Source organism: Melanerpes formicivorus, unplaced genomic scaffold (genome assembly GCF_026170545.1).
Source record: "Melanerpes formicivorus ecotype bairdi unplaced genomic scaffold, bMelFor1.0.p_v2 SCAF_137, whole genome shotgun sequence".
NCBI lineage: Eukaryota > Metazoa > Chordata > Aves > Piciformes > Picidae > Melanerpes > Melanerpes formicivorus.
Genome location: NW_027142489.1, coordinates 95837 through 122479, shown reverse-complemented (window position 1 = coordinate 122479; position 26643 = coordinate 95837). Strand labels below are relative to the sequence as shown.

Sequence of the window (26643 nt, the reverse complement as noted above, 5' to 3'; positions counted from 1 at the left end):
GCAGCAGGGGGCAGGGGCAGCAGGGGCAGCAGAGGCAGCAGAGGCAGCAGGGGCAGCAGGGGGCAGGGGCAGCAGGGGGCAGGGGCAGCAGGCCCCCCAGGCAGCAGGAGGAGGGGGAACACCTACCACAGGGTCCTTGACAATGTCGATCAGGTTGATGATGTTGGTGCCCCCGCGGAGGTTCTCCAGGATCTTCACCTCTCGTTTTATCTTCTTTTTCTTCACTGGCTTGAGTAGACCAAAGAAAGGGGAAGTGAGAGCCTGCCACAGCCACCCCTGGCTGCAACCCCTCCTCTGCCCTCCCCTCCCCGCTCCCACCCTCAGCAGGGCCAGCCTGGAGACGCTTAAAGCCTGGCCTGAGGCTGCTGCCCCAGCCCCCTGCTGCCCCAGCCCCGTGCTGCCCCCAAGCCAATCCCCCTGCTGAGCAGCTGGCACTGGGCTCCTGGGGGGGGCTGCCAGTTGGGATCCTTCCCATCCTGCTTGGGAGGCCCCCAGGAGCTTCTCCTGCCAGCTTGGAGATGCTTAACACCTGGCCTGAGGCTGCTGCCCCAGCCCTGTGCTGCTCCTGGGCAGCCTGTGCCAGGCTCTCCCCAGCCTCCCTGCCAACCATTCCTTCCTCCTCTCCACTCTCCCTCTGCCCTCTCCCAGCTCCAAGCCATTCTCCCTGCTCCTGCCACTCCCAGCCCTTGCCCACAGTCCCTCCCCAGCTCTCCTGGAGCCCTTCAGCTCCTGGCAGGCTGCTCTGAGGTCTCCCTGGAGCCTTCTCCAGGCTCACTGGAGGAATTTCTTCCTCACCCCCAGTCTCAGCCTCCCCTCCTCACTGCTACCCCAGGGCACACCCCTGAGGCTTGGATGCTTTTGTCCCCAGTGACCACTTCCAACCCCAAGCTGCTGCCCTTGGCAAGTCAAACACCTTGGTGCCAACCACCCCAGCACAGCACCAGCACAGCCCTGGGAGCTACCCCTTCCCCAGAGCAGAGAGGCTCTGCTGACCTCCCTCCTGCCCCCAGAGCCCTCCTGAAGCCAGGGGCAGGCAGCAGCTGCCCAGGATGCCCCTTGGCTTTCCCAGCCCCCTCCCCAACCCCCAGCCTGGGCTGCAGCCAGAGCAGGGTGGGCAGAGGGCAGCAGAGGGGATCCTGCCCCTGGGCTCTGCTCTGCTCAGACCTCCCCCCCAGCCCTGCCTCCAGCTCTGCTGTCCCCAGCAGGAGGAGGCCACAGAGCTGTGGAGTGAGGCCAGAGGAGGCCACAGAGATGCTGCCAGGGCTGGAGCAGCTCTGCTGGGAGCACAGCTGAGGGAGCTGGGGCTGTGCAGCCTGGGGAGGAGAAGGCTCCAGGGGGACCTCAGAGCTGCTGCCAGGACCTGAAGGGATCCTGCAGGGAGGCTGCAGAGAGACTTTGGCTGAGGGGGTCTGGAGCCAGGCCAGGGGGGAAGGGTTTGGAGCTGAGGCAGAGCAGGGTCAGAGTGGAGCTGAGGCAGAAGTTCTCCAGCAGGAGGGAGCTGAGACTCTGGCCCAGGCTGCCCAGGGAGGCTGTGGCTGCCTCCTGCCTGGGGGAGTTCCAGGCCAGGCTGGATGAGGCCCTGGGCAGCCTGAGCTAGCTGAGAGCTGTCCCTGGGCATGGCAGGGGGTTGGAGCAGATGAGCTCTGAGGCCCCTTCCAGGCTGAGCTCACAGCAGGCAGATGTTCTGAGGGCACTGCCAGCCATTCCATCCTTCAGGATGCCCTTTGTCCCCCCCCACACACATCCCACCCCAGCCCTGCTGGGGCCACTGCCTTCCCCAGGCAACAAAGAAGCAACCCTTGAGCCCCACCACCAGCAGGCAGCAGAAACATCTATTCAGCTTCTGCCTTGACCCACTACAAACAGACCCAGGGCCACAACAACTCCCCCTGCAAGGATCCACAGCCCAGCAGCTCCTTGGTGCTGGAGCATCACCAGGAGCCAGCAAGGAGCACTTGCAGCCCAGAGAGCCAAGCAGAGCCTGGGCTGCAGCAGCAGAAGTGTGGCCAGCAGGGCCAGGGAGGGGATTCTGCCTCTCTGCTCCACTCTGCTGAGCCCACAGCTGCAGCTCTGTGCCCAGCTCTGCAGCCTCTGTGCCAGGAAGGCTCTGGAGGGGCTGGGAGGTGTCCAGAGCAGGGCCAGGAGGCTGAGCAGAGGGCTGGAGCTGCTCTGCTCTGAGCACAGCCTGAGAGAGTTGGGGTTGTGCAGGCTGCAGAGGAGAAGGCTCCAGGGAGACCTTCTGGTGGCCTTGCAGGAGTTGCAGGGGGCTGCAGGAAAGCTGGGGAGGGACTTTGGAGGGGGTGAGGGAGGGACAGGCCTGGGGGGGCTGGAGCAAAAGGAGAAGTGGGGAGCTGGAGATTGGCTGTGAGGAAGAAGTTGTTGGGCAGGAGGGTGGTGAGAGCCTGGCCCAGGCTGCCCAGGGAGGTGGTGGAAGCCTCCTGCTGATGCCTGGAGGTGTTTGCAGCCAGGCTGGAGGTGGCTGTGAGCAAGCTGCTGTGGTGTGAGGTGTCCCTGCCCATGGCAGGGGCTTGGAGCTGGCTGAGCCCTGAGCTCCCTGCCAGCCCTGGCAGCTCTGGGGTTCTGCCTGAGGGGACTGGCAGAGGCTGTCTGAAGAGTGGCAGTGTTGGTGGCCCTGTGCTCCAGCCTGGTGGCCCTAGTGGAGCTGGGCTGTGGGGGGGACACCTTGGTGCAGCCCTGATGGCTTCTTGTCTGGGGGTGGCTGAAGGCAGGGCTGAGCTGCTGCAGGGCTGAGCTGCTGCAGGGCTGAGCTGCTGCAGGGCTGAGCTGCTGCAGGGCTGAGCTGCTGCAGGGCTGAGCTGCTGCAGGGCTGAGCTGCTGCAGGGCTGAGCTGCTGCAGGGCTGAGCTGCTGCAGGGCTGAGCTGCTGCAGGGCTGAGCTGCTGCAGGGCTGAGCTGCTGCAGGGCTGAGCTGCTGCAGGGCTGAGCTGCTGCAGGGCTGAGCTGCTGCAGGGCTGAGCTGCTGCAGGGCTGAGCTGCTGCAGGGCTGAGCTGCTGCAGGGCTGAAGCTGCTGCAGGGCTGAAGCTGCTGCAGGGCTGAAGCTGCTGCAGGGCTGAAGCTGCTGCAGGGCTGAGCAGCAACAGGGCTGAGCTGCTGCAGGGCTGAAGCTGCAGGCTCACAGCAAGCTGTGCTCTCTGGCCTGGCAGCAGGCTGTGCTGGGGGGCTGAGGGGGGCTCCCTTCCAGCCCTGGGGTTCTGTGATCCCCAGAGGAGTTGGCAGCTGCAGGTCTCTGTGGCACACACAGGACCCTCTGAGTTGGTCTCTGCTCCACACAAGGCTGAGCCTCCAGCAGCCTGCTGTGCCCTGCTGGGTGTGGGCAGCTGCTGCCGGGGGGAGCAGGGCTGCTGTGCCCCCAGCTCCCTTGCCACAGGGCTCCTGTGGAGCCTGCCAGGGGAGGAAGTGGGCCAGGCTGGGCATGCAGGAGCAAGAGACACACAGCCACCAGCAGCAGGCACTGAGCAGCCTGGCTGGGAGGTCACCCAGGCAGCCACCAGCTCCAGCCTGAGGGTCCAGCAGCACCCAGGCCCTCTGCAGGCCCTGCTGGGGGCCACTCCAGCCCCCATCTGGAGCAAGCTGATGGATCTGGGCTCTGAAGCCTTCAGAGCCAAAGAGAACCCAGCAGAGCCCCAGGGGCTACTTCCCTTCCCTCTCCAGCTGCTTGAGCGGCAGCAGCGCCAGCTGTGAGCAGCAGCAGTGCCAGCTGTGGGCATCAGCTCTGGGGGGCTCCTCCAGCCCCCACAAAGCAGAAGGAGGGGGAGGGGAAGGCCAGAGCCCAGGGGGGAGGCCTGCCCCTGTGAAGGCAGGCAGCTGGGTGAAGGTTCTGGCTCCTGGGCTCAGCAGAGGGACAGCAGCCAGCAAAGGGGAGAGGAAGCTGCTGCAGCACTGCTGCTTCCAGAGCCTCCACTGCACTGCACTGCTCCTCCCCACTGCACCCCACAGCTGCCTCCCAGGAGCAGCCAGCCAGCCAGCCCTCCCCACCTGCTTGGAGCCCCCCTGCAAGAGCCTGAACTGCAGCTCTGAGCTCTGCCTGCAGCCATCCCTCACAGCTGGCACTGGGCTGGCAGGGAGCCTCCAAGGGCCTCCTGCCCACCCCCCCTGCAGGCAGCAGGGACAGCTCCAGCTGCAGCAGGCTGCCCAGGGACACAGCCAGGCTGAGCTGGAAGGGCTGCAGGGATGGAGCCTCCACCACCTCCCTGGGCAGCCTGTGCCAGGCTCTCCCCAGCCTCCCTGCCAACCATTCCTTCCTCCTCTCCACTCTCCCTCTGCCCTCTCCCAGCTCCAAGCCATTCTCCCTGCTCCTGCCACTCCCAGCCCTTGCCCAGAGTCCCTCCCCAGCTCTCCTGGAGCCCTTCAGCTCCTGGCAGGCTGCTCTGAGCTCTGCCTGCAGCCTTCTCTCCTGCAGGCTGCACAGCCCCAACCCTCCCAGCCTGGCCCCACAGGGGAGGCTCTGCAGCCTCTCAGCATCTCTGGGGCCTCCTCTGGAGCCTCTGCAGCAGCTCCAGGTCCTCCTTGTGCTGGGGGCCCCAGAGCTGGAGGCAGTGCTGCAGGTGGGGGCTGAGCAGAGCAGAGCAGAGGGGCAGAATCCCCTCCCTGTGCTGCTGCTCTCCCTGCTCTGGCTGCAGCTCAGCACTCAGCTGCCTCTGGGCTGCCAGGGCCCAGTGCTGGCTCCTGGGCACTTTGCCACCCCCTGGCACCCCCAAGGGCTGGAGGCAGTGCTGGGGGCTGAGCAGAGGGCAGAGTCCCCTCTCTGGGCTGCTCTCCCTCCTTCTGGTTCCCCTGCAGGATCATTCCTGGTCCTGCACTTGGGGGAGCAGAAGGGAAAGGCACTGCTGGGCACTGGGCAGGGAACTGGAGCTGTCTGCAAGCCCCAGAGGCCTGGGGCTCTGTGCTGCCAACCAGAGCCACCAGCTGCCAGGCCTGGCCCAAGGCTGCAGCCCCCAGGGGGCTGCCAGGAGGGGCAGGAGCAATTCTCTCTTTCATGCAGCAGCAGCCTGGGACCTGTGCCCCAGGGGCTCAGCTGTGGGCAGGCTGAGGGACTTGCCCAGAAGTCACACAGGAAACCTCTGTGGCTCAGCTCTGCATCAGAGCAGGGCTGACAGAACGTCCTGACCCCTCTGGAGGAGGCCACAGGAGCTCCAGGTGGCAAAAGAGCCAAAACAGAGCAGGGCAGGGGAAGTCCTGCTGGGTGCTGGCTGCAGCTGAGGCAGGAGGAGCTGCTCCCAGGAGCAAGGCTCCCAGCAGCAGCTGAAGGGATCTCACAGCAAGGTCTGCCTCAGAGACCTCAGCTGGGAGGCTCTGAGCCCCTCTGTCAACAGCTCCACTCCTGCTGCTGCTGCCCAGGATGCCCCTTGGCTTTCCCAGCCCCATCCCCAACCCCCAGCCTGGGCTGCAGCCAGAGCAGGGTGGGCAGAGGGCAGCAGAGGGGATCCTGCCCCTGGGCTCTACTCAGACCTCCCCTCCAGCTCTGCTGTCCCCAGCAGGAGGAGGCCACAGAGCTGTGGAGGGAGGCCAGAGGAGGCCACAGAGATGCTGCCAGGGCTGAAGCAGCTCTGCTGGGAGCACAGCTGAGGGAGCTGGGGCTGTGCAGCCTGGGGAGGAGAAGGCTCCAGGGGGACCTCAGAGCTGCTGCCAGGAGCTGAAGGGATCCTGCAGGGAGGCTGCAGAGAGACTTTGGCTGAGGGGGTCTGGAGCCAGGCCAGGGGGGAAGGGTTTGGAGCTGAGGCAGAGCAGGGTCAGAGTGGAGCTGAGGAAGAAGTTGTCCAGCAGGAGGGAGCTGAGGCTCTGGCCCAGGCTGCCCAGGGAGGCTGTGGCTGCCTCCTGCCTGGGGGTGCTGAGGACCAGGCTGGATGAGGCCTTGAGCAGCCTGGGCTGGGGGGAGGGGTCCCTGGGCAGGGCAGGGGGCTGGAGCTGGCTGAGCTCTGAGCTCCCTTCCAACCCAACCCATTCCAGGAGCCCCCAGAGCAGAGGATTCCCTTTGAAGGAAGAGGAGGAGGCTGCAGCTGAGGGCACTGAGAGGCACTTGGGAGCTGCAGCAGCAGGAAGGTGAAGTGAGAGACCCAGCAGAGAGGCTGCAGGCTGCCCCCAGGGGCCCAGCACAAACCTCTCCCCCTGTGGTCAGGTGTGGAGGGGAAGAGCCAGCAGGGAGTTGCCAGGAGGAGCCAGCAGTGCCCCTGGCCAACAGCCCTCTGACCTCCCAGCAGCTCTCCAAACACCTCAAAGGGCAACTGTGCTGAGGAGCTGCAAGCACTGCCCACAGCAGGCTGCCCCTGCAGCCCAGCCCCACAGCCACAGCAGCCCTGAGGGCCATGGCCTGGCCCCTGGGGCCCTGCTCCCATGGCCAGGGTGCTCTGGGCCTGCCAGCTGGGCTCAGGGCTCCTGGGGAGCCACAGCAGGGCTCTGACCTCCCCCCTGCAGAGGCAGCAAGCAGCAGGCTCTGTGCTGAGGCCTCCCTGGCAGCTACCTGCACAGCTCACTCCTGAGCCCAGCTGCAGGAAGCCAGAGGCACCCCCAAAGGGGGCAGAGAGGTTGGCTGCTCCCTCCAGAGCTGGCACTGAGGTTGGCTGCCCCCCTCCAGAGCTGGCACTGAGGTTGGCTGCCCCCTCCAGAGGTGGCACTGAGGTTGGCTGCCCCCCTCCAGAGGTGGCACTGAGGTTGGCTGCCCCCTCCAGAGGTGGCACTGAGGTTGGCTGCCCCCCTCCAGAGGTGGCACTGAGGTTGGCTGCCCCCTCCAGAGGTGGCACTGAGGTTGGCTGCCCCCTCCAGAGCTGGCACTGAGGTTGGCTGCCCCCCTCCAGAGGTGGCACTGAGGTTGGCTGCCCCCTCCAGAGGTGGCACTGAGGTTGGCTGCCCCCCTCCAGAGGTGGCACTGAGGTTGGCTGCCCCCTCCAGAGGTGGCACTGAGGTTGGCTGCCCCCCTCCAGAGCTGGCACTGAGGTTGGCTGCCCCCCTCCAGAGGTGGCACTGAGGTTGGCTGCCCCCCTCCAGAGGTGGCACTGAGGTTGGCTGCCCCCTCCAGAGGTGGCACTGAGGTTGGCTGCCCCCCTCCAGAGCTGGCACTGAGGTTGGCTGCCCCCCTCCAGAGCTGGCACTGAGGTTGGCTTCCTCCCTCCAGAGCTGGCACTGAGGTTGGCTGCCCCCCTCCAGAGGTGGCACTGAGGTTGGCTGCCCCCCTCCAGAGGTGGCACTGAGGTTGGCTGCCCCCCTCCAGAGCTGGCACTGAGGTTGGCTGCCCCCTCCAGAGCTGGCACTGAGGTTGGCTGCCCCCCCTCCAGAGCTGGCACTGAGGTTGGCTGCCCCCTCCAGAGCTGGCACTGAGGTTGGCTGCCCCCCTCCAGAGGTGGCACTGAGGTTAGCTGCCCCCTCCAGAGCTGGCACTGAGGTTGGCTGCCCCCCCTCCAGAGCTGGCACTGAGGTTGGCTGCCCCCTCCAGAGCTGGCACTGAGGTTGGCTGCCCCCCTCCAGAGGTGGCACTGAGGTTAGCTGCCCCCTCCAGAGCTGGCACTGAGGTTGGCTGCCCCCCCTCCAGAGCTGGCACTGAGGTTAGCTGCCCCCTCCAGAGCTGGCACTGAGGTTGGCTGCCCCCCCTCCAGAGCTGGCACTGATGTTTGCTGTCCCCTCCAGAGCTGGCACTGAGGTTGGCTGCCCCTTCCAGAACTGGCACTGAGGTTAGCTGCCCCCCTCCAGAGCTGGCACTGAGGTTGGCTGCCCCCTCCACAGCTGGCACTGAGGTTGGCTTCCTCCCTCCAGAGGTGGCACTGAGGTTGGCTGCCCCCCTCCAGAGCTGGCACTGAGGTTGGCTTCCTCCCTCCAGAGGTGGCACTGAGGTTGGCTGCCCCCTCCACAGCTGGCACTGAGGTTGGCTTCCTCCCTCCAGAGGTGGCACTGAGGTTGGCTGCCCCCCTCCAGAGCTGGCACTGAGGTTGGCTTCCTCCCTCCAGAGGTGGCACTGAGGTTGGCTGCCCCCCTCCACAGCTGGCACTGAGGTTGGCTGCCCCCTCCAGAGCTGGCACTGAGGTTAGCTGCCCCCTCCAGAGCTGGCACTGAGGTTGGCTGCCCCCTCCACAGCTGGCACTGAGGTTGGCTGCCCCCTCCAGAGCTGGCACTGAGGTTGGCTGGCCCCCTCCAGAGCTGGCACTGATGTTTGCTGCCCCCTCCACAGCTCTCCAGAGCCTGCCCAGTGCTCTGCAGCTCCCTCAGCTCTGACTCACTTGGCCACCCAGAAGCAAGTCCCTCTCCAGCTGCACTCTCTGCTCTGCCTCCCTCCCCTCACAGCCAAGCTGCCTGCAGCCTCCTGCCAGCAGTGGGCAGCCAGGGGGGCTGGTGGCAGCACCACCCACTGCTGATCTGGGCCAGTGGTCACAAGGCATTAGGGCAAGAGAGCCAGGCTCTGAGGAGCAGGAGCATCCAGCTGCCCTCAGCTGACTCCTGCCAGCTGACTCAGGCTCCCAGACAGGGTGAGGCTGCCACAGCCAGGAGAGCATCCCTCACAGCCTGCACTGCCCTGGGAGGCAGCCTCCAAGGGCCTCCTGCCCACCCCCCCTGCAGGCAGCAGGGACAGCTCCAGCTGCAGCAGGCTGCCCAGGGACACAGCCAGGCTGAGCTGGAAGGGCTGCAGGGATGGAGCCTCCACCACCTCCCTGGGCAGCCTGGGCCAGGCTCTCCCCAGCCTCCCTCTGCACAACTTCCTCCTCAGCTCCAACCTAACTCTGCCCTGCTCCAGCTCCAAACCATTGCCCCTGGGCCTAGCCCCACAGCCCCTTCTGAGCAGTCCCTCCCCAGCCTGCCTGCAGCTGCCCTGCAGCTCTGCAGCTGCAGCTCTGAGCTCTGCCTGCAGCCTTCTCTCCTGCAGGCTGCACAGCCCCAGCTCTCCCAGCCTGGCCCCAGGGCAGAGGTTCTGCAGCCTCTCAGCATCTCTGGGGCCTCCTCTGGAGCCTCTCCAGCAGCTCCAGGTCCTCCTTGTGCTGGGGGCTCCATATCTGGCCCCAGCCCTGCAGGTGAGGTCTCCCCAGAGCAGAGCAGAGGGGCAGGATCCTCTCTCTCCAGCTCTGGCCACACTGCTCTGGCTGCAGCCCAGGCTGCCCTTGGCCTCCTGTGCTGCCAGTGCCCAGTGCTGGCTCCTGTCCTGTGCTCCCCCAGCCCCAGCACCCCCAAGGCCTTCCCTGCAGGGCTGCCCTCAGTCTCCTCACCCCCACAGCCAGGATTGATATCCAGGTCTGCCCTAAGCCCTGAGCTCTGCCTGCAGCCTTCTCTCCTGCAGGCTGCACAGCCCCAACCCTCTCAGCCTCTCCCCACAGCAGAGGCTCTTCATGGCCTCCCCTCTGGAGCCTCTCCAGCAGGTCTCTATTGTGCTGGGGTCCCACAGCTGGCCCCAGCCCTGCAGGTGAGCTCTCCCCAGAGCAGAGCAGAATCATCCCAGGGGAGCTCTTCAGCCTGGGACAGAGGCAAGGAGGAGGAAGATTCCCTGCAACAACTTTCCCTGCAGCCTCTCCTCGGCCCCAAGCTGCTTTCCCCTGTGGGACCAGCCCCAGGCTCTCCCCACACCACAGCAGCCCTGGGGACAGCTTCAGTGGCTGCAGAGCAGGCTGCAGAAGCCCACAGCTGCCCCCCCAGCCCAGCTACACCTTGCCATGGAGCTCAGCTCTGCTCACCTCGGAGCCCTCCCCCAGGGCAGGAATCCCTGCCAGCCTCCACTCACAAACCAAACCCAAACCCACAGGAAGCAGCCAGAGGAGGGGGAGCCCCAAACCCAACCCTGCCAGAGGGACTCAGCTCAGCAAGGAACCACTCAAGGGTTTGGGTTGAGAAAAGCTCTCTGAGAGCATCCAGGCCAACACCAACCCAGCCCCACCATGGGCACCAGCCCCTGGCCCCCAGTGCCATGGCCACAGGGCTCTGCAGCACCTCCAGCCATGGGGACTCCACCACCTCCCTGGGCAGCCTCTGCCAGGCCCTCACCACTCTGACACCAAAGACATTTTGCCTCCTCTCCAACCTCAGCCTCCCCTGGCACAGCTCCAGGCCAGTTCCTCTCCTTCCATCCCCTGAGCCTGGGCAGCAGAGCCCAGCCCCAACCTCCCTGCAGCCTCCTCTCAGGGAGCTGCAGAGAGCAAGGAGGTCTCCCTCAGCCTCCTCTGCTCCAGGCTGCACACCCCCAGCTCCCTCAGCTGCTCCTCCCCAGCCCCCTCCTCCAGAAGCAGACAGCAGATCTCACCTTGCCCTGGAGCAGGGGGCAGAGAAACCAGGACACAACCAAGACAGAGCCAAAGAAGCAAACCCAGCCAGTGAGGGGAGCAGCAGGGACAGCTGAGAAGCCATCAGCCTGGCCTAGGCAGCAGCTAGGCCAGATTTAACCTCAGCCCTGCAGACCACAGCATGCCCAGAGCCGTAAGAGCAGCCATGGCCAGGCCCCAGCTGCTCCTGGGGACCAAGTGACAAGGGCTGCTGCTGCTGCTGCTGCTGCTCCAACAAGTGCCAACCACAAGTGCCAGGCAAGCCAGGACCAGAGAGCACAGCCAGCTGTGAGCCCTGCTGCAGCTCAGCCCTGCAGCAGCCTCAGCCCTGCAGCAGCTCAGCCCTGCAGCAGCCTCAGCCCTGCAGCAGCTCAGCCCTGCAGCAGCCTCAGCCCTGCAGCAGCCTCAGCCCTGCAGCTCCTCAGCCCTCCAGCAGCTCAGCCCTCCAGCAGCTCAGCCCTGCACCTGCTCAGCCCTGCAGCACCTCAGCCCTCCAGCAGCCTCAGCCCTCCAGCAGCCTCAATCCTGCTGCAGCTCAGCCCTGCAGCAGGTCAGCCCTGCTGCAGCTTCAGCCCTGCTGCAGCTCAGCCCTGCTGCAGCTCAGCCCTGCGGCAGCTTCAGCCCTGCGGCAGCTTCAGCCCTGCGGCAGCTTCAGCCCTGCAGCAGCTTCAGCCCAGCAGCAGCTCAGCCCTGCAGCAGCTTCAGCCCTGCAGCAGCTCAGCCCTGCAGCAGCTCAGCCCTGCAGCAGCTCAGCCCTGCAGCAGCTTCAGCCCTGCAGCTGCTCAGTCCTCCTGCAGCTCACCCCTGCATATCCTTCAGCCCTGCAGCAGCTCAGCCCTGCAGCAGCTTCAGCCCTGCAGCTCCTCAGCCCTGCAGCAGCTCAGCCCCGCAGCAGCCTCAGCCCTGCAGCAGCCTCAGCCCCGCAGCAGCCTCAGCCCTGCAGCAGCCTCAGCCCTGCAGCTCCTCAGCCCTGCAGCAGCCTCAGCCCTGCAGCAGCTCAGCCCTGCTGCAGCCTCAGCCCTGCAGCTGCCTCAGCCCTGCAGCTGCCTCAGCCCTGCATATCCTTCAGCCCTGCATATCCTTCAGCCCTGCAGCAGCTCAGCCCTGCAGCAGCTTCAGCCCTGCAGCAGCTTCAGCCCTGCAGCAGCTTCAGCCCTCCTGCAGCTCAGCCCTGCTGCAGCCTCAGCCCTGCAGCTGCTCAGCCCTGCAGCAGCTCAGCCCTCCAGCTGCTCAGCCCTGCTGCTCCTCAGCCCTGCAGCTGCTCAGCCCTGCAGCAGCTCAGCCCTGCAGCAGCCTCAGCCCTGCTGCAGCCTCAGCCCTGCTGCAGCTCAGCCCTGCTGCAGCTCAGCCCTGCAGCAGCTTCAGCCCTGCAGCTGCTCAGTCCTCCTGCAGCTCACCCCTGCATATCCTTCAGCCCTGCAGCAGCTCAGCCCTGCAGCAGCTCAGCCCTGCAGCAGCTTCAGCTCTGCAGCTCCTCAGCCCTGCAGCTCCTCAGCCCTGCAGCAGCCTCAGCCCTGCAGCAGCCTCAGCCCTGCAGCTCCTCAGCCCTGCAGCTCCTCAGCCCTGCAGCTCCTCAGCCCTGCTGCAGCCTCAGCCCTGCAGCTGCCTCAGCCCTGCAGCTGCTCAGCCCTGCAGCTGCTCAGCCCTCCTGCAGCTCACCCCTGCATATCCTTCAGCCCTGCAGCTTCAGCCCTGCAGCAGCTCAGCCCTGCAGCAGCTTCAGCCCTGCAGCTTCAGCCCTGCAGCAGCTCAGCCCTGCAGCAGCTTCAGCCCTGCAGCAGCTTCAGCCCTGCAGCTGCTCAGCCCTGCAGCTGCTTCAGCCCTGCAGATGCTTCAGCCCTCCTGCAGCCTCAGCCCTCCTGCAGCCTCAGCCCTCCTGCAGCTCAGCCCTGCTGCAGCCTCAGCCCTGCAGCTGCTCAGCCCTGCAGCTGCTCAGCCCTCCAGCAGCTCAGCCCTCCAGCAGCTCAGCCCTGCAGCAGCCTCAGCCCTGCAGCAGCCTCAGCCCTCCAGCAGCTCAGCCCTCCAGCAGCTCAACCCTCCAGCAGCCTCAGCCCTCCAGCAGCCTCAACCCTGCAGCAGCCTCAGCCCTGCTGCAGCTCAGCCCTGCTGCAGCTCAGCCCTGCTGCAGCTTCAGCCCTGCTGCAGCTTCAGCCCTGCTGCAGCTCAGCCCTGCTGCAGCTCAGCCCTGCAGCTGCTCAGCCCTGCTGCAGCTCAGCCCTGCTGCTGCTCAGTCCTGCAGCTGCTCAGCCCTCCTGCAGCTCAGCCCTGCAGCTGCTTCAGCCCTGCAACAGCTCAGCCCTTCAACAGCTCAGCCCTGCAGCAGCTTCAGCCCTCCTGCAGCTCAGCCCTGTTGCTGCTCAACCCTGCAGCAGCTCAGCCCTGCAGCAGCTTCAGCCCTGCAGCTGCTCAGTCCTCCTGCAGCTCACCCCTGCATATCCTTCAGCCCTGCAGCAGCTCAGCCCTGCAGCAGCTTCAGCCCTGCAGCAGCTCAGCCCTGCAGCAGCTCAGCCCTGCAGCAGCTCAGCCCTCCAGCAACTTCAGCCCTCCAGCAACTTCAGCCCTACACCTGCTCAGCTCTCCTGCAGCTCAGCCCTGCAGCAGCTCAGCCCTCCTGCAGCAGCTTCAGCCCTGCAACAGCTCAGCCCTGCAACAGCTTCAGCCCTCCTGCAGCTCAGCCCTCCTGCAGCTTCAGCCCTCCTGCAGCTCAGCCCTGCAGCAGCTTCAGCCCTGCAGCAGCTTCAGCCCTGCAGCAGCTTCAGCCCTGCAGCTGCTCAGCCCTGCAGCTGCTTCAGCCCTGCAGCAGCTTCAGCCCTGCAGCTGCTCAGCCCTGCAGCTGCTCAGCCCTGCAGCAGCTTCAGCCCTGCAGCAGCTTCAGCCCTGCAGCTGCTTCAGCCCTGTAGCTGCTTCAGCCCTGCCTTCAGCCACCCCCAGACAAGAATCCATCAGGGCTGCACCAACGTTTCCCCTCCACAGCCCAGCTCTACCAGGGCCACCAACACTGCCACACTTCAGACAGCCTCTGCCAGTCCCCTCAAGCAGAACCCCAGAGCTGGCAGGGCTGGAAGGGACCCCAGGGCTCAGCCAGCTCCAAGCCCCTGCCATGGGCAGGGACACCTCACCCCACAGCAGCTTGCTCACAGCCACCTCCAGCCTGGCTGCAAACACCTCCAGGCATCAGCAGGAGGCTTCCACCACCTCCCTGGGCAGCCTGGGCCAGGCTCTCCCCACCCTCCTGCCCAACAACTTCTTCCTCACAGCCAATCTCCAGCTCCCCACTTCTCCTTTTGCTCCAGCCCCCCCAGGCCTGTCCCTCCCTCACACCCTCCAAAGTCCCTCCCCAGCTTTCCTGCAGCCCCCTGCAGCTCCTGGAAGGCCACCAGAAGGTCTCCCTGGAGCCTTCTCCTCTGCAGCCTGCACAACCCCAACTCTCTCAGGCTGTGCTCAGAGCAGAGCAGCTCCAGCCCTCTGCTCAGCCTGCTCCTGGTGCAGCTCTCTTCCACCACAGTTCCTCTCAAGGACTGAAGAGCAATGAATTGCCTGCTGAGCCTCCATCCCCCTGCCTGGCTCTGGGAGAGCCTCTTGCCAGCTGGAGGCGAGCAGGAGGATTCCCTGCTCCAGGCTTTGCACTGCTGGTGGCAGGGCAGCCCCTGGGCTGCTCAGCCAGGGAGGATTCACCCCACTCAGGCAGCCCACGCAGCACTGCTCAGACGGCTGGGGCCCGCAGCCCTGCTCCTGCCGAGGAGCTCTGAACCCCAGGGCCAGGCTGGACACGAGGAGGTGGAGACACCGAACCGCCCTGCAGCACGTGGGACACCAAAGCAGGCTCCAACCCCCCCGGCCCCGGCGTCCCGAAGGAGACACCGAGAGCTTTGGGGGCTGAGGGAGAGCCAGCAGCCCCCTGGCCCCTGCCGCCCCGGCTCCTCCTGCCCTCGCTGCCAGCCCCCTGCCCGCGGGACACTCACCTTGAGGATCTTCACCACGACCCTCTCGTTGTTGGTGATGTTGATGGCCTCGAAGACCTCGCTGTACTTCCCCCGCCCGAGCTTGCGAACCAGCTGGTAATCGTCCTGGTTGCTGCGGGCACCGAGAGCAGAGGGGGGGAGGAGGAGGAGGTGGGGGGAGAGGATAACTGACAGGGCAGCAGGCCGAAGGAGGGGGGTGGGGAGCGGGGGGGGGGGGGGGAGCGCCCTCGGCCAGCCCCGGCCCTCCCCCGCCCCCCCCCCCCCCAGCTGCCCGCAGCCCCTCGGGGACACCCCAAAGCTGAGGGAGGGTCGGCGGGCGGCGGGGGGGCTCTGCCGGTGGGCGGCGGCCGGCGGGGAGGTGCGAGGGCCCCGGCCCCGGGCGGGGGGGGGGGGGGGGAAGTGCCGGGGAGGGGGAGGGCAGGAGGGACCCCGCGGGGCGCTTTACCCCCAGGTCGGGATGTGCGACTCGTAGTCCCAGTACTCGCGGCTCCTCAGGCTGTTCACCTCGGCGTACACCCGCGCCCGACTGCCGGCGGCCGGGCCGGGCATGGCGGCGCCGGGCGGCGGCTGCAGGAGGAGGAGGAGGGCGCAGGGCCGGCGCGGGAGGCCGGCGAGGCGGGGCGCGGCGCGCAGGAGGGCGGCGGCGGCGGGGGGCGGCAGGGCTGGGCCGGAGAGGGGCCGCGAGGCGCGGGAGGGGCCGGCCCGGGGCGGGGGGGGGGCGGCGGGCGCGGGGCCCGCGCGGAGCGTGCCGAGGCCCGGGCCCGGTGCCGGCGGCGGCTGCAGCCTGGGCCGGCCCCGAGCGCCGCGCAGCCGACCCGGAAAAGGCGGCGGCGCCGCCCGGCCGCTCCGAGCGCCGCGCAGCGCCCCCTGGCGGGCCGGAGGTCCTGCCCCTCGGGGCTCGCTCGGCGGGCGGCTGGGCTGCTGGGCTGCTGGCGCGGCTCGGCGCGGCTCAGCCCGGCTCGGCTTGGCTCGGCTCGGCTCGGCTCGGCTCGGCTCGGCTCAGCCCGGCTCGGCTCGGCTCGGCTCGGCTCGGCTCGGCTCGGCTCGGCTCGGCTCGGCTCAGCCGGGCTCGGCGCGGCACGACACTCTGTCGCTTCTCAGCTCTCCTTCTCACTCCTCTTCCTCCTCGTCACTCTCCGTCCTACAAGAAAGCTGGGGAGGGACTTTGGAGGGGGTGAGGGAGGGACAGGACTGGGGGGGATGGAGCAAAAGGAGAAGTGGGGAGCTGGAGATTGGCTGTGAGGAAGAAGTTGTTGGGCAGGAGGGTGGTGAGAGCCTGGCCCAGGCTGCCCAGGGAGGTGGTGGAAGCCTCCTGCTGATGCCTGGAGGTGTTTGCAGCCAGGCTGGAGGTGGCTGTGAGCAAGCTGCTGTGGTGTGAGGTGTCCCTGCCCATGGCAGGGGCTTGGAGCTGGCTGAGCCTTGGGGTCCCTTCCAGCCCTGATGATTCTAAGAAGAGTGTGGCCAGCAGGCTGAGGGAGGTTCTGCTACTGTTCACTCCTGCTCCTGCCTCTGGTTAAGGGTTTTGCCATTCCTCTCCCTGCCCCCCCTGCAGCCGTCACTCACTCGTCGCGCCCCTGCCACCCCTCCTCAGCCTGTTACCCACCACAACCTGTCGGGTTTCCTCCCTCCTAAGAAGTGGTTAAGGGTCCGTGCTTCAGTGCCACCTCAAGCCTGCCGTTTCCCCTCCTCCTGACCCCCACTGTGCCTTCAGCACACCCCAGTGCCCTCCCGACGCTGCTTGGCTCCTAACTGCACGCAGGAGCCCTGGGAAGGGAGGAGGCTGTGTTCAAAACGTTCCTCCCCCCCGGGCAGCCGGCACAGGAGCCGCTCCTGCTGGACCTATCTGAGCAAAGCGAGACCAGTGCCTGGCTGGCTGAGGAGGGGATTGAGAGCAGCCCTGCAGAGAAGGGCCTGGGGGTGCTGGGATGATGGCAGGGCTTGATCTCAGCCAGCAGTGGCCACTGGCAGCCCAGCAGCTGACCCACACAAAAGCAGCACACCAGGACTTCAAGGGAGGGGATTCTGCCCCCTCTGCTCTGCTGAGGTCCCTCCTGCACTGTTCTGGCCAGCTCTGCAGCCCCCAACACAAAGCAGGTCATGGAGTTGTTGGAGGGGCTCCAGAGGAGGCCACAGAGATGCTCAGAGGGCTGCAGAACCTGCCCTGTGGGGACAGGGTGGGAGAGTTGGGGCTGTTGAGCCCAGAGAAGAGAAAGCTCCAGGGAGACCTCAGAGCATCCTGCCAGGACCTGAAGGGGCTGCAGCCTGCAGGGACCCCACCTGCAGCACTGCTTCCAGTTCTGGTGCCCCAGCACAAGAAGGACCTGGAGCTGCTGGAGAGGCTCCTGAGGAGGCCACAGAGATGATCAGAGAACCTCCCCTATAGGAACAGGCTGGGACTCTGGCCAAGGGCTGGGAGTGCCAGGAGCAGGGAGAAAGGCTTGGAGCTGGAAGAGGGCAGAGTGAGAGTGGAGAGGAGGAAGGAATGGTTGGCAGGGAGGCTGGGGAGAGCCTGGCACAGGCTGCCCAGGGAGGCTGTGGCTGCCCCCTGCCTGGAGGTGTTCCAGGCCAGGCTGGATGAGGCCTTGAGCAGCCTGGGCTGGGGGGAGGGGTCCCTGCCCATGGCAGGGGTTTGACACTGGATGAGCTTTGAGTTCCCTTCCAACCCAACCCATGCTGTGATTGCATGCTCTGGAAAGCTGGGGAGCTGCAGCCATCCCTCAGGCTCTGCTCTCACCAGTCAGTTGCCTCTCTCCAGTCAACCACTCTGCCTGGGTCAGACCTAAAGCTCAGCTGCTGTGCCCTGAGCTGTGCTGCATTGTGGCACAGAGCACATAAAGGAGCAGTAGCTGCACCAGCAGGCTCTGCCCTGCTGAGCCCACAGCTGCAGTGCTGTGTCCAGCTCTGGGCTCCCCAGCTCCAGAGGGACAGGGAACTGCTGGAGGGAGCCCAGCAGAGGCTGTGAGGATGCTGAAGGGCCTGGAACAGCTCTGCTGGGGAGGAAGGCTGAGAGCCCTGGGGGTGTTCAGTCTGGAGAGGAGAAGGCTGAGAGGGATCTGATCAATGTCTGTCACTACCTGAGGGCTGGGGGCCAGGCTGGAGGTGCCAGGCTCCTTGGGGTGGTGCCCAGGGCCAGGACAAGAACTAAAGGGGATGAGCTGGAACCCAGGAGGTTCCACCTCAACAGGAGGAGAAACTTCTTTTGTGTGAGGCTGCTGGAGGCCTGGAGCAGGCTGCCCAGAGAGGTTGTGGAGCCTCCTGCTCTGCAGAGCTTCCAACCCCCCCAGATGTGTTCCTGTGTGCCCTGCCCTGGGGGACCCTGCTCTGGCAGGGGGCTTGGACTGGGTGATCTCCAGAGGTCCCTTCTGGCCCCTGCCATCCAGTGACTCTTGTATGATTATGGAAGGGATGAGTGGTGCCACAGGCCTCCCTTTGGAGCAGAGCTGAAGCCAAGCTGGAGGAGCAGAAGGTTGGTTTTGCCGGTGGCTGGGAGCTGCCACCATGCCTGCTGCTGCTGCTGCTGCTGCCCTGCTCTCCTGTTCCAGAGGAAGCTGCAGGATGCCATGGAAACACCTCTGAGGTAAGACATCTCCCAGAGGAAGGAGCTGCTGGAGAAAACTGAAAGAGAAGCTACTGTGGTGGAAGAGGCAAGAGAGAGACTGGGGAGGCCCTGAGACCTCACCTGGAAGGACTCTTTCGGTGGTGCCCACTCCAGTGCAGGCAACGAGCTGGATACCTCTGTGCCTTTCTGAGCCTCAGCAAGTGCCAGGGCACCTGCTGGTGCCAGGGAGCATGGTGGGCAGCCCTGCTGGGCTTTCTGGCCCTGGAAAGTCTGTTTGCTTGAGCTTTGCATCAGCAGTGTCCTCCCCAGGGAGGAGTGGCACTGCTGTCGTCTCAGCCGAGGGACACAGAGCCTGGCAGGGACACCACAGCTTTGGGAGCAGCCCAAGGGGGGCCCTAGAAGTGCAGCCATGAAGGTGTGCCAGGCTCAGGTAGGAAAGTGGGACTGAAGTCCTTGGCACCAAGAGAAGGCACCCTAAAAAATGGCAGCTTGAGATGTCAGCACCAGCTGGGGCTGCAGAATGTTCTCACAGAGCCACACAACAGTTTGGGCTGGGAAAGACCTTCAAGGTTTAGTCCAAGCAGCAGCCCAAGCCCACCAGGGGCACCAAGCCCCGGCCCCAAGTGCCAGGGTGTCCCAGGTTGAGGCAGATCCTCTCTTGCCTCTCACTGGGGCAGGAAAATGAGACTCAAGACAAATGGGTTGCAGAAGGGAGGGAAAGCTTTAATGGGAAAGCAGGGAAGTGTTTCACAGAAGCTGCAAGCATAGCCCAAAGGAGCCCAAAGCACACAGGGTCCCTTACAGCACAGCCAGAAGCATCCCAGCATTTCCCTTCTCCCTGCCTGAGGGTACCCCCAAAACCCCCAGGGCTCTTTCTTCCCCCCCCCCCCCCCCCCCACTGTTAGGCTAACCTCAGCTGGCCAGATCTGAGCCTGCCCTTCCCCCTTCTCCTGCTGGCACTGGGCACAGCCAGGCCCAAGGGGCCATGAGACAACTCCCCTTCCATTAGCAGCTAGGGAGCATCTCCCACGGGAGCCCAGAGGGAGGAAAGAGGAAGTGTGAGACCTTGCAGATGGATTTATGGGGGGCAGGACATGCTGGGTATGGAATACACAGCTCCCTGTGTCCACCCCCTGGGCTGCACACTCAGGGCACCAGAGGTGCACCCCGTGTGCCAGCAGCAGGAGGCACCCAGCCCAAACTGCCACCAGTGCCATGGCCACAGGGCTGTGGGACACCTCCAGCCATGGGGACTCCACCACCTCCCTGGGCAGCCTCTGCCAGGCCCTCACCACTCTGACACCAAAGACATTTTGCCTCCTCTCCAACCTCAGCCTCCCCTGGCACAACTCCAGGCCAGTTCCTCTCCTTCCATCCCCTGAGCCTGGGCAGCAGAGCCCAGCCCCAACCTCCCTGCAGCCTCCTCTCAGGGAGCTGCAGAGAGCAAGGAGGTCTCTCCTCAGCCTCCTCTGCTCCAGGCTGCACACCCCCAGCTCCCTCAGCTGCTCCTCTCCAGACCCTTCCCCAGCTTGGTTGCCCTTCTCCAGCTCCTCAGGGTTCTGCTGGGAGTGAAGGGCCCATGACTGACCTCAGGATTCAAGGTGCAGCCCCAGCAGTGTGCCAGTGCCCAGAAGTGATTCTGGAGACCAGCTGCTGGCTGCAGGAGAAGCCAAGGAGCCATCCCCAGTGGCCACAAGGTGCCTGACCTGTGGGGCAGGTTCATTGCTGTGTGCTGCAAAGCTCAGCAGTGAGTTGAAGAAGGTTTCAGAGGCTGTAATTTAAGTGGCACCAGTCCTGCTTTCCCTTTTAAAGCTGTGGCAGCTGGAGGGACCTGGAAGGGTTGCTCAGGAAGGTGACAGATGAGAGGGAGCAGCACAGCTGACCTTGTCCTTGACTCTGCTACAACCTAAACCCTTCAGCTTCTTGGCAACACTTGTGGTGGGGCAAGGGAAGGAAGCCTCTGAAGCAAGCATGTCCTGATGAGACTCTGGGGCCTCTAATCTTGCAGTTCCCTCAGCTGCTGTGACTCCACCTGAAGCTTCCAGCTCGTTTCTCTTCTCTCCATAGCCAGCAGGCAGCACTGCAGCAGGCTGTGGCACTCTGGCAGCAGCAGTGCCCTCCTGCAGCCCCCGGCAGGGGCACCGCTCAGCCCGACCCCACGCCAGCCTGGGGGGGATGCAGGGCAGGTCCTGCCTGCCCAACCTGATCTCATAGTATCATAGTATCAGTCAGGGTGGGAAGGGACCACAAGGATCAGCCAGTTCCAACCCCCCTGCCATGGGCAGGGACACCCCACACTACATCAGGCTGCCCAGAGCCTCAGCCAGCCTGGCCTTAAACACCTCCAGGGACAGGGCCCCAACCACCTCCCTGGACAACCCATTCCAGGCCTTCACCACTCTCATGGGGAAGAACTTCCTCCTCACCTCCAGCTTCATTCCATTCCCCCCAGTCCTATCACTGCCTGAGATCCTGAGCAGTCCCTCCCCAGCCTCCCTGGAGCCCCCTGCAGATCCTGGAAGGCCACAATGAGGTCACCTCGGAGCCTTCTCTTCTGCAGACTGAACAGCCCCAACTCCTTCAGTCTGTCCTCACAGGAGAGGTGCTCCAGCCCTCTGCTCATCCTCCTGGTCCTTCTCTGGACACCTTCCAGCACCTCCAGGTCCCTCTTGCAATAGGGGCTCCAGAACTGGAGGCAGGACTCCAGCTGGGGTCTCCCCAGAGCTGAGCAGAGGGGGAGAATCACCTCCCTTGCCCTGCTGGCCACACTTCTCCTGCTGCAGCCCAGGCTCTGGTTGGCTTTCTGGGCTGCAAGTGCACACTGAGAGCTCCTGGTGAGCTTCTCCTTCCCCAGCACCCCCAAGGCTCTCTCCTCAGGGCTGCTTGCCAGCCAGTCCCTGCCCAGCCTGGATTTGTGCCTGGGGTCGCCTCCACCCAGCTGCAGGACCCTGCCCTTGGTCTTGTTGAACCTCCTGAGGCTGGCTTGTGCCCACCTCTCCAGCCTGCCCAGCTCCCTCTGGATGGATCCCTTCCCTCCAGCCTGTCTGCTGCACCACACAGCTTGGTGTCATCAGCAAACCTGCTGAGGGTGCACTCAGTGCCACTGCCCATGGCACCCACAGAGATGTTGAACAAGCCTGGTCCCAGGACTGATCCCTGAGGGACTCTGCTTGTCCCTGGCCTCCCCTGGGCCATGGAGCCATGGACAGCCACTCTCTGGGTGCAGCCATCAAGCCAGTTCTGTATCCATCTAGTGGTCACCCATCACACCCATGTGTCACCAGCCTGGAGAGCAGGCTGTGGTGCAGGACAGTGTGGAAGGCTTTGCTCAGGCCCAGGCAAACGACATCAGCTGCCCTCCCCTCAGCTATTGATGTTGTCACCTGTGCAGAGAAGGCCACCAGGTTGGTCAGGCAGGATTTGCCCTTGGTGAAGCCATGCTGACTGCTCCCAATCACCTCTTCACTCTTTTTCTGAGCCAGTAGTGCCTCCAGGAGGATCTGCTCCATGATCTTTCCAGGCACAGAGGTGAGACTGCCTGGCCTGGAGTTCCCTGCTTCCTCCTTCTTACCCTTTTTGAAAGGGCACTCCTTCCAAGGCAGGGTGAGCTGCCTGCAGGAGGGGAAAGCTGGGGCTGTTGTCTGCCTGGGCTTTGGAAAAGCCCTGGACACTGTTTCCCACTGAATTGTTGTGGCCAAGGTGGCTGCTGATGGCTTGGCTGAGCAGTGCTCTGCTGGCTACAGCACTGCCTGGGTGAAAGGGCCCAAAGAGTGCCCCAGAACGTTCACAGAGACACAGGATGGGAAGGGACCTCTGGAGATCATCCAGCCCAACCCCCCTGCCAGGGCAGGGCACCCAGGGCAGGGCACACAGGACACATCCAGGGGGGTTTGGATGTCTCCACAGGAGACTCCACAGCCTCTCTGGGCAGCCTGCTCCAGGGCTCAGCAGCCTCACAGGGACAAAGCTTTCCCTCCTGTTCCTGTGGCTCCTCCTCTGCTCCAGCTTGGCCTCAGTGCTCCTTGTGCTGTGCTTGGCCATCCCTGAGCAGAGCCTGGCTCCAGCCCTGCACACTGCAATCATCCCTCAGTCACCCCTCAGGCTCCTCCAAGCCCCTCAGCTGCCTCAGCCTGGCCTCACAGGAGAGGTTCCACTGCCTGCAGCAGCTCTGTGCCTCTGGGCTGGAGCTATGGCCACAGGGCTCTGGGACCCCTCCAGCCATGGGGACTCCACCACCTCCCTGGGCAGCCTCTGCCAGGCCCTGACCACTCTGACACCAAAGACATTTTGCCTCCTCTCCAACCTCAGCCTCCCCTGGCACAGCTCCAGGCCAGTTCCTCTCCTTCCATCCCCTGAGCCTGGGCAGCAGAGCCCAGCCCCAACCTCCCTGCAGCCTCCTCTGGGGGAGCTGCAGAGAGCAAGGAGGAGCCCTTGGAGGGTCCCTTCCAACCCGAGGCAGTCTCTGAATTCAAGTTGTTGAAGTTGTTCTCCACACTGGCAGCTTGTCCTGGCATGAACTTTTCCTGCCTTAGGGCATGCTCCCTGCCTTCCAAGTGCCCTTTCCTGTGCCTCTGCCTGTTGGGAGCTGGTTTTGTGTGGTTGGTTTGGTTGTTGTGGTTTGGTTTGCTCTGGTTTGGTTTGGTTTGGTCTATTTTGGTTTAGTTTGGTTTGGTTTTGGCTTCCAATGCCAAAATCTTTCCCTTTTCAGCCTAGAAAAGTGGAGAAGCCTCCCCCCAGTGTATTCCTGGGAGATCATGGAGTGGTCTGGGTTGGAAGGGACCTCCAAAGGTCATCCAGTCCAACCCCCTCTGCAGTCAGCAGGGACATCCCCAGCTAGACAGGAGGTCTACCAACACCACGAGGTGCAGGCAGCAATGCCCCCACCCCAGCTGTGCCCAAAGCCTGCCAGGCATGCACCACTTCCACTTCATCTTGCATTGCACAGCACTGAGCTCAGGCTAATCCTACCTCTTGGCTCAGACTACCTCCAGCTGCACTGTCTCCTGCTCTGGGTAGGTAGGAGGCTGAGCCCAGGGACCTCCAAGGTTATTCCATGATTCATTGCCACACTAAGCTGGCTGCATGAGGCCCAGGGAGAGAGGGGACCTGTGTGGGTGCTCAGATCATTCACATCTTAGACTCATGGGATTGGTTTGGTCTTTGAAATGTTCTCCTGGGGTCTCATTCTGGACAGCTTTGAAGTTGGCCAGTGGGCTCCTGGAAGGTGCAGCAAGGAGAAGTGTGGCCAGCAGGGCTAGGGAGGTTCTCCTCTCCCTCTGCTCTGCCCTGCTGAGACCACTCCTGGAGTATTGTGTCCAGTCTGGGGCTCCCCAGGTCAAGAGAGACAGAGACCTGCTGGAGAGAATCCAAGAGAGGCTCTGAGGATGCTGAAGGGAGTGGAACAGCTCAGCTGTGGAGAAAGGCTGAGAGGTGTTTAGTCTGGAGAGGAGAAGGCTGAGAGGGATCTGAGCAATGTCTGTCACTACCTGAGGGCTGGGGGCCAGGCTGGAGGTGCCAGGCTCCTTGGGGTGGTGCCCAGGGACAGGACAAGGACCAAAGGGGATGAGCTGAAGCCCAGGAGGCTCCACCTCAACAGGAGGAGAAAGTTGTTTGGTGTGAGGCTGCTGGAGGCCTGGGGCAGGCTGCCCAGAGGGGTCTGGAGAGTTTCCAAACCCACCTGGGTGTGTTCCTGGGTGCTCTGCCCTGGGTGATCCTGCTTTGCCAGGGGGGTTGGACTGGGTGACCTCCACAGGTCCCTTCCAACCCCTACCAGTCTCTGATTCTGTGACAGAACTGAAGGCTGGGATGCCAGCCAGAGGGACACCTGGGCAGGCTGGAGAAATGCATTGAAGAGAGCCTCAGGAGGGTCAGGAGGGCTGGGAGCCAGGCTGGAGGTGCCAGGCTCCTTGGGGTGGTGCCCAGGGGCAGGACAAGGATCAAAGGGGATGAGCTGGAGCCCAGGAGGTTCCACCTCAGCAGGAGGAGAAACTTCTTTGGTGTGAGGCTGCTGGAGGCCTGGAGCAGGCTGCCCAGAGAGGTTGTGGAGCCTCCTGGTGTGGAGAGCTTCCAACATCCCCTGGATGTGTTCCTATGTGCCCTGCCCTGGGTGCCCTGCTCTGGCAGGGGGCTTGGAGTGGGTGATCTCCAGAGGTCCCTTCCAACCCCTACCAGTCTCTGATTCTGTGACAAAACTGAAGGCTGGGATGCCAGCCAGAGGGACACCTGGGCTGGCTGGAGAAATGCACTGAAGAGAGCCTCAGGAGGGTCACTCTCTGCCCTCCTTTGCTTGCCCTTGCAAGGTGAGCTCTGTGACAAACATCTCCCCCAGCAGCTGCTCAAGCAGGGAGGTGGTTAACCTCCCAGCCAATTTCCAGCTGCATTCTGTGAGCAGGGCAGAAGTAAATGAAGCAGAGCAAGAAGGTTACCTGCAGCTAAAGGAGAAGAAGCTGGCATGGTTGGGTGACCCTTTGTAAGCTCCAGCATGGGGTAAGACCCACTGAAAGAGGGAACAATTAAGGTACCCAGGGCTTGACTGCAAGGCCCTGCCAGTGTCTTTTCATCTGCCATGATGAGAAAGGGGACATGGAGCTGCTGGAGAGGGCCCAAAGGAGGCCACAAAGATGATCAGAGGGATGAGGAACCTCCACTATGGGCACATCCTCAGCTGGAGCAGGTTGCCCAGGGCCCTGTCCAGCCTCACCTGGAATATCTCCATGGCTCAACCACCTCCCTGGGCAACCCGTTGCAGTGTTCCACCACCCTCCTAGTGCAGAACTTGCTCCTCACCTCCAGTCTCAGTCTGCTCTGCTCCATTCTGAAGCCATTGCCCCTGGTCCTGTCCCTGCAGGCCTTTGGGAGCAGTCTCTCTCCAGCCTTCTTGTAGCCCCCTTCAGGTCCTGGCAGGCTGCTGTTAGGTCTCCCCAGAGCCTTTTCTTCTCCAGGCTGATTTAGTGGACAGTGTCCCTGCCCAGATCATCATCACCAAAGGTCCTTCCCAACCTAAACCAATGGCAGGAGGTGAGAGTGCCACACACTTCATTTCACCTCACCAGAGCCCCTGAGGGCACCTTGCAAGGGTCATACAATCACAGGATGTAAGGCGTTGGAAGGGACCCTCAAAGGCCACCTTGTCCAAGCCCCCTGAAGTCAGCAGGACCATCTCCAACCAAGATCAGGCTGCCTTAAGCTCTTCACAATGAGGGTGGTGCAGGCTGCCCGGAGAGGTTGTGGGGTCTCCTTCTCTGGAGACATTCAAACCCCACCTGGACCTGTTCCTGTGTGCCCTGCCCTGGGTGAGCCTGCTCTGGCAGGGGGGTTGGGCTCTGGAGAGGTCCCTTCCAAGCCCCTGTGTGGTTCTGAACATAAAGAGTTGCTCCTCTGGTGGGAGCAGAAGCTGCCCCTTGGCTGCCCACCTCTCTCAGCAGCTTGCTGGAGGATTTGCCATATCTCCCCTGCTCTGGCCAGAGAAGAGGACACTGCTGTAGGAGGACAAATCATCAGCTGACCTCTGGCTGGCAGCTTCACTGGGGGCATTATTTGCCCTGACTCTCCTCTTTCATTCTTCCTGGAGCAGTGGCTGGAATGTTCTGCTGCCAAGTGAAAAGCACCAAAGGGATCACAGGGCTCAGGTGAACCCGGGGCAACAGATGAGGTTATGCAACCAGGAAAGGCTGAGGCTGCAGCAGGCAACTTCTCAGGGAGTCAACAGGATGCTGGGCAGCACCAGCAGAGACAAAGAGGCCATGGTCAGAGAAGCACAGAATTGGTTTGCTTGGAAAAGGCCTTCAAGATCATCCAGCCTGACCTAGAACACCTGGACAACCTGTTCCAGTGTCTCACCTTCCCAATGGCCAACCTAAAGTTACCCTGCTCTGGTTTAAAGCCATTCTCCCTGCTCCTGCCACTCCCAGCCCTTGTCAAAAGCACCTCCCCAGCTCTCCTGGAGCCCTCTTCAGGTCCTGGCAGGCTGCTTTGAGGTCTCCCTGGAGCCTTCTCTTCTCCAGGCTGCACAGCCCCAACTCCTTCAGCCTGTCCTCGTAGGAGAGGGGCTCCAGGTCAGCAACACTGCCACAGAAGAAGAAAGGCAGGACAGGAGGAAGCAGCCTCAAGCTGTGCCAGGGGAGGCTCAGGTTGGAGATGAGGAACAGTTTCATCCCAGGAAGGGTTCTCAGGCCCTGGCCCAGGATGCCCAGGGAGGTGGTGGAGTCTCCATCCCTGGAGGTGGTGCTGAGGGAGGTGGTTTGGTGCTGGGGGCTCAGCAGCACTGTGAGCTCTGGGGATGAGTGCTTGGACTTGGTGATCTCTAAGGTCTCTTCCTATCTCCCCAGTTCTATGGTTGCATTTTTAAGTGACCCACCCTAGATCCAGGAGCACAGAGGGCATCAACAGCAGGGATGAGAGCAGAAGGATTCCCCTCGAGTGCAGCTGCCTGCAGTTTCAGGTGATGTGTGAAGCTGCTTCAGCAGATGGAGCCCTTGCAGCACCCAGCCTGAGCTGCCAACTAGGCCAACTCAGCCCGTTCAGAGGCAGCAAAACAACTGGGATGGTGTTTGCAGAAGATCCCCTGGATGTCTCCAGGCAGATGTCTGTCATCCAGACATCTGCATGCTCTCAGAGCAAAGGGAGTGGCTCTCCCTGAAGCTCCTGGAACTGGCTTTCAGATGTATAGGATCCTTAGGAGCTATAGGATCAGAGGCAGATAAAGAACCTGGGGGTGCTGGTTGATAGCAGCTGAAGATGAGCCAGCAGTGTGCCCAGGTGGGCAAAAAGGCCACCAGCAGCCTGGCCTGGACCTGCAGTGGTGTGGCCAGCAGGAGCAGGGCAGGGATGGTGCCCCTGGGCTGGGCACTGGGGAGGGCACAGCTTGAATCCTGGC

At 63.8% G+C, this 26643-nt stretch overlaps 1 protein-coding gene across 1 annotated transcript in view; it reads right to left on the bottom strand.

Annotated features, from left to right (window-relative positions):
- CSNK2A2 (casein kinase 2 alpha 2) overlaps window positions 1-14837 on the bottom strand; it is a 43024-nt gene extending 28187 nt beyond the window's left edge. Inside the window, exons 1-3 of the mRNA XM_068168420.1 lie at window positions 14655-14837; window positions 14210-14321; window positions 127-228 (exon numbers count right to left, since the gene is read on the bottom strand). Of these exons, the coding sequence (XP_068024521.1) occupies window positions 127-228; window positions 14210-14321; window positions 14655-14758 (318 nt within the window). The 5' untranslated portion in view covers window positions 14759-14837. The remainder of the gene's footprint in view (window positions 1-126; window positions 229-14209; window positions 14322-14654) is intronic.
- Between the last annotated feature and the right edge of the window lie 11806 nt (window positions 14838-26643).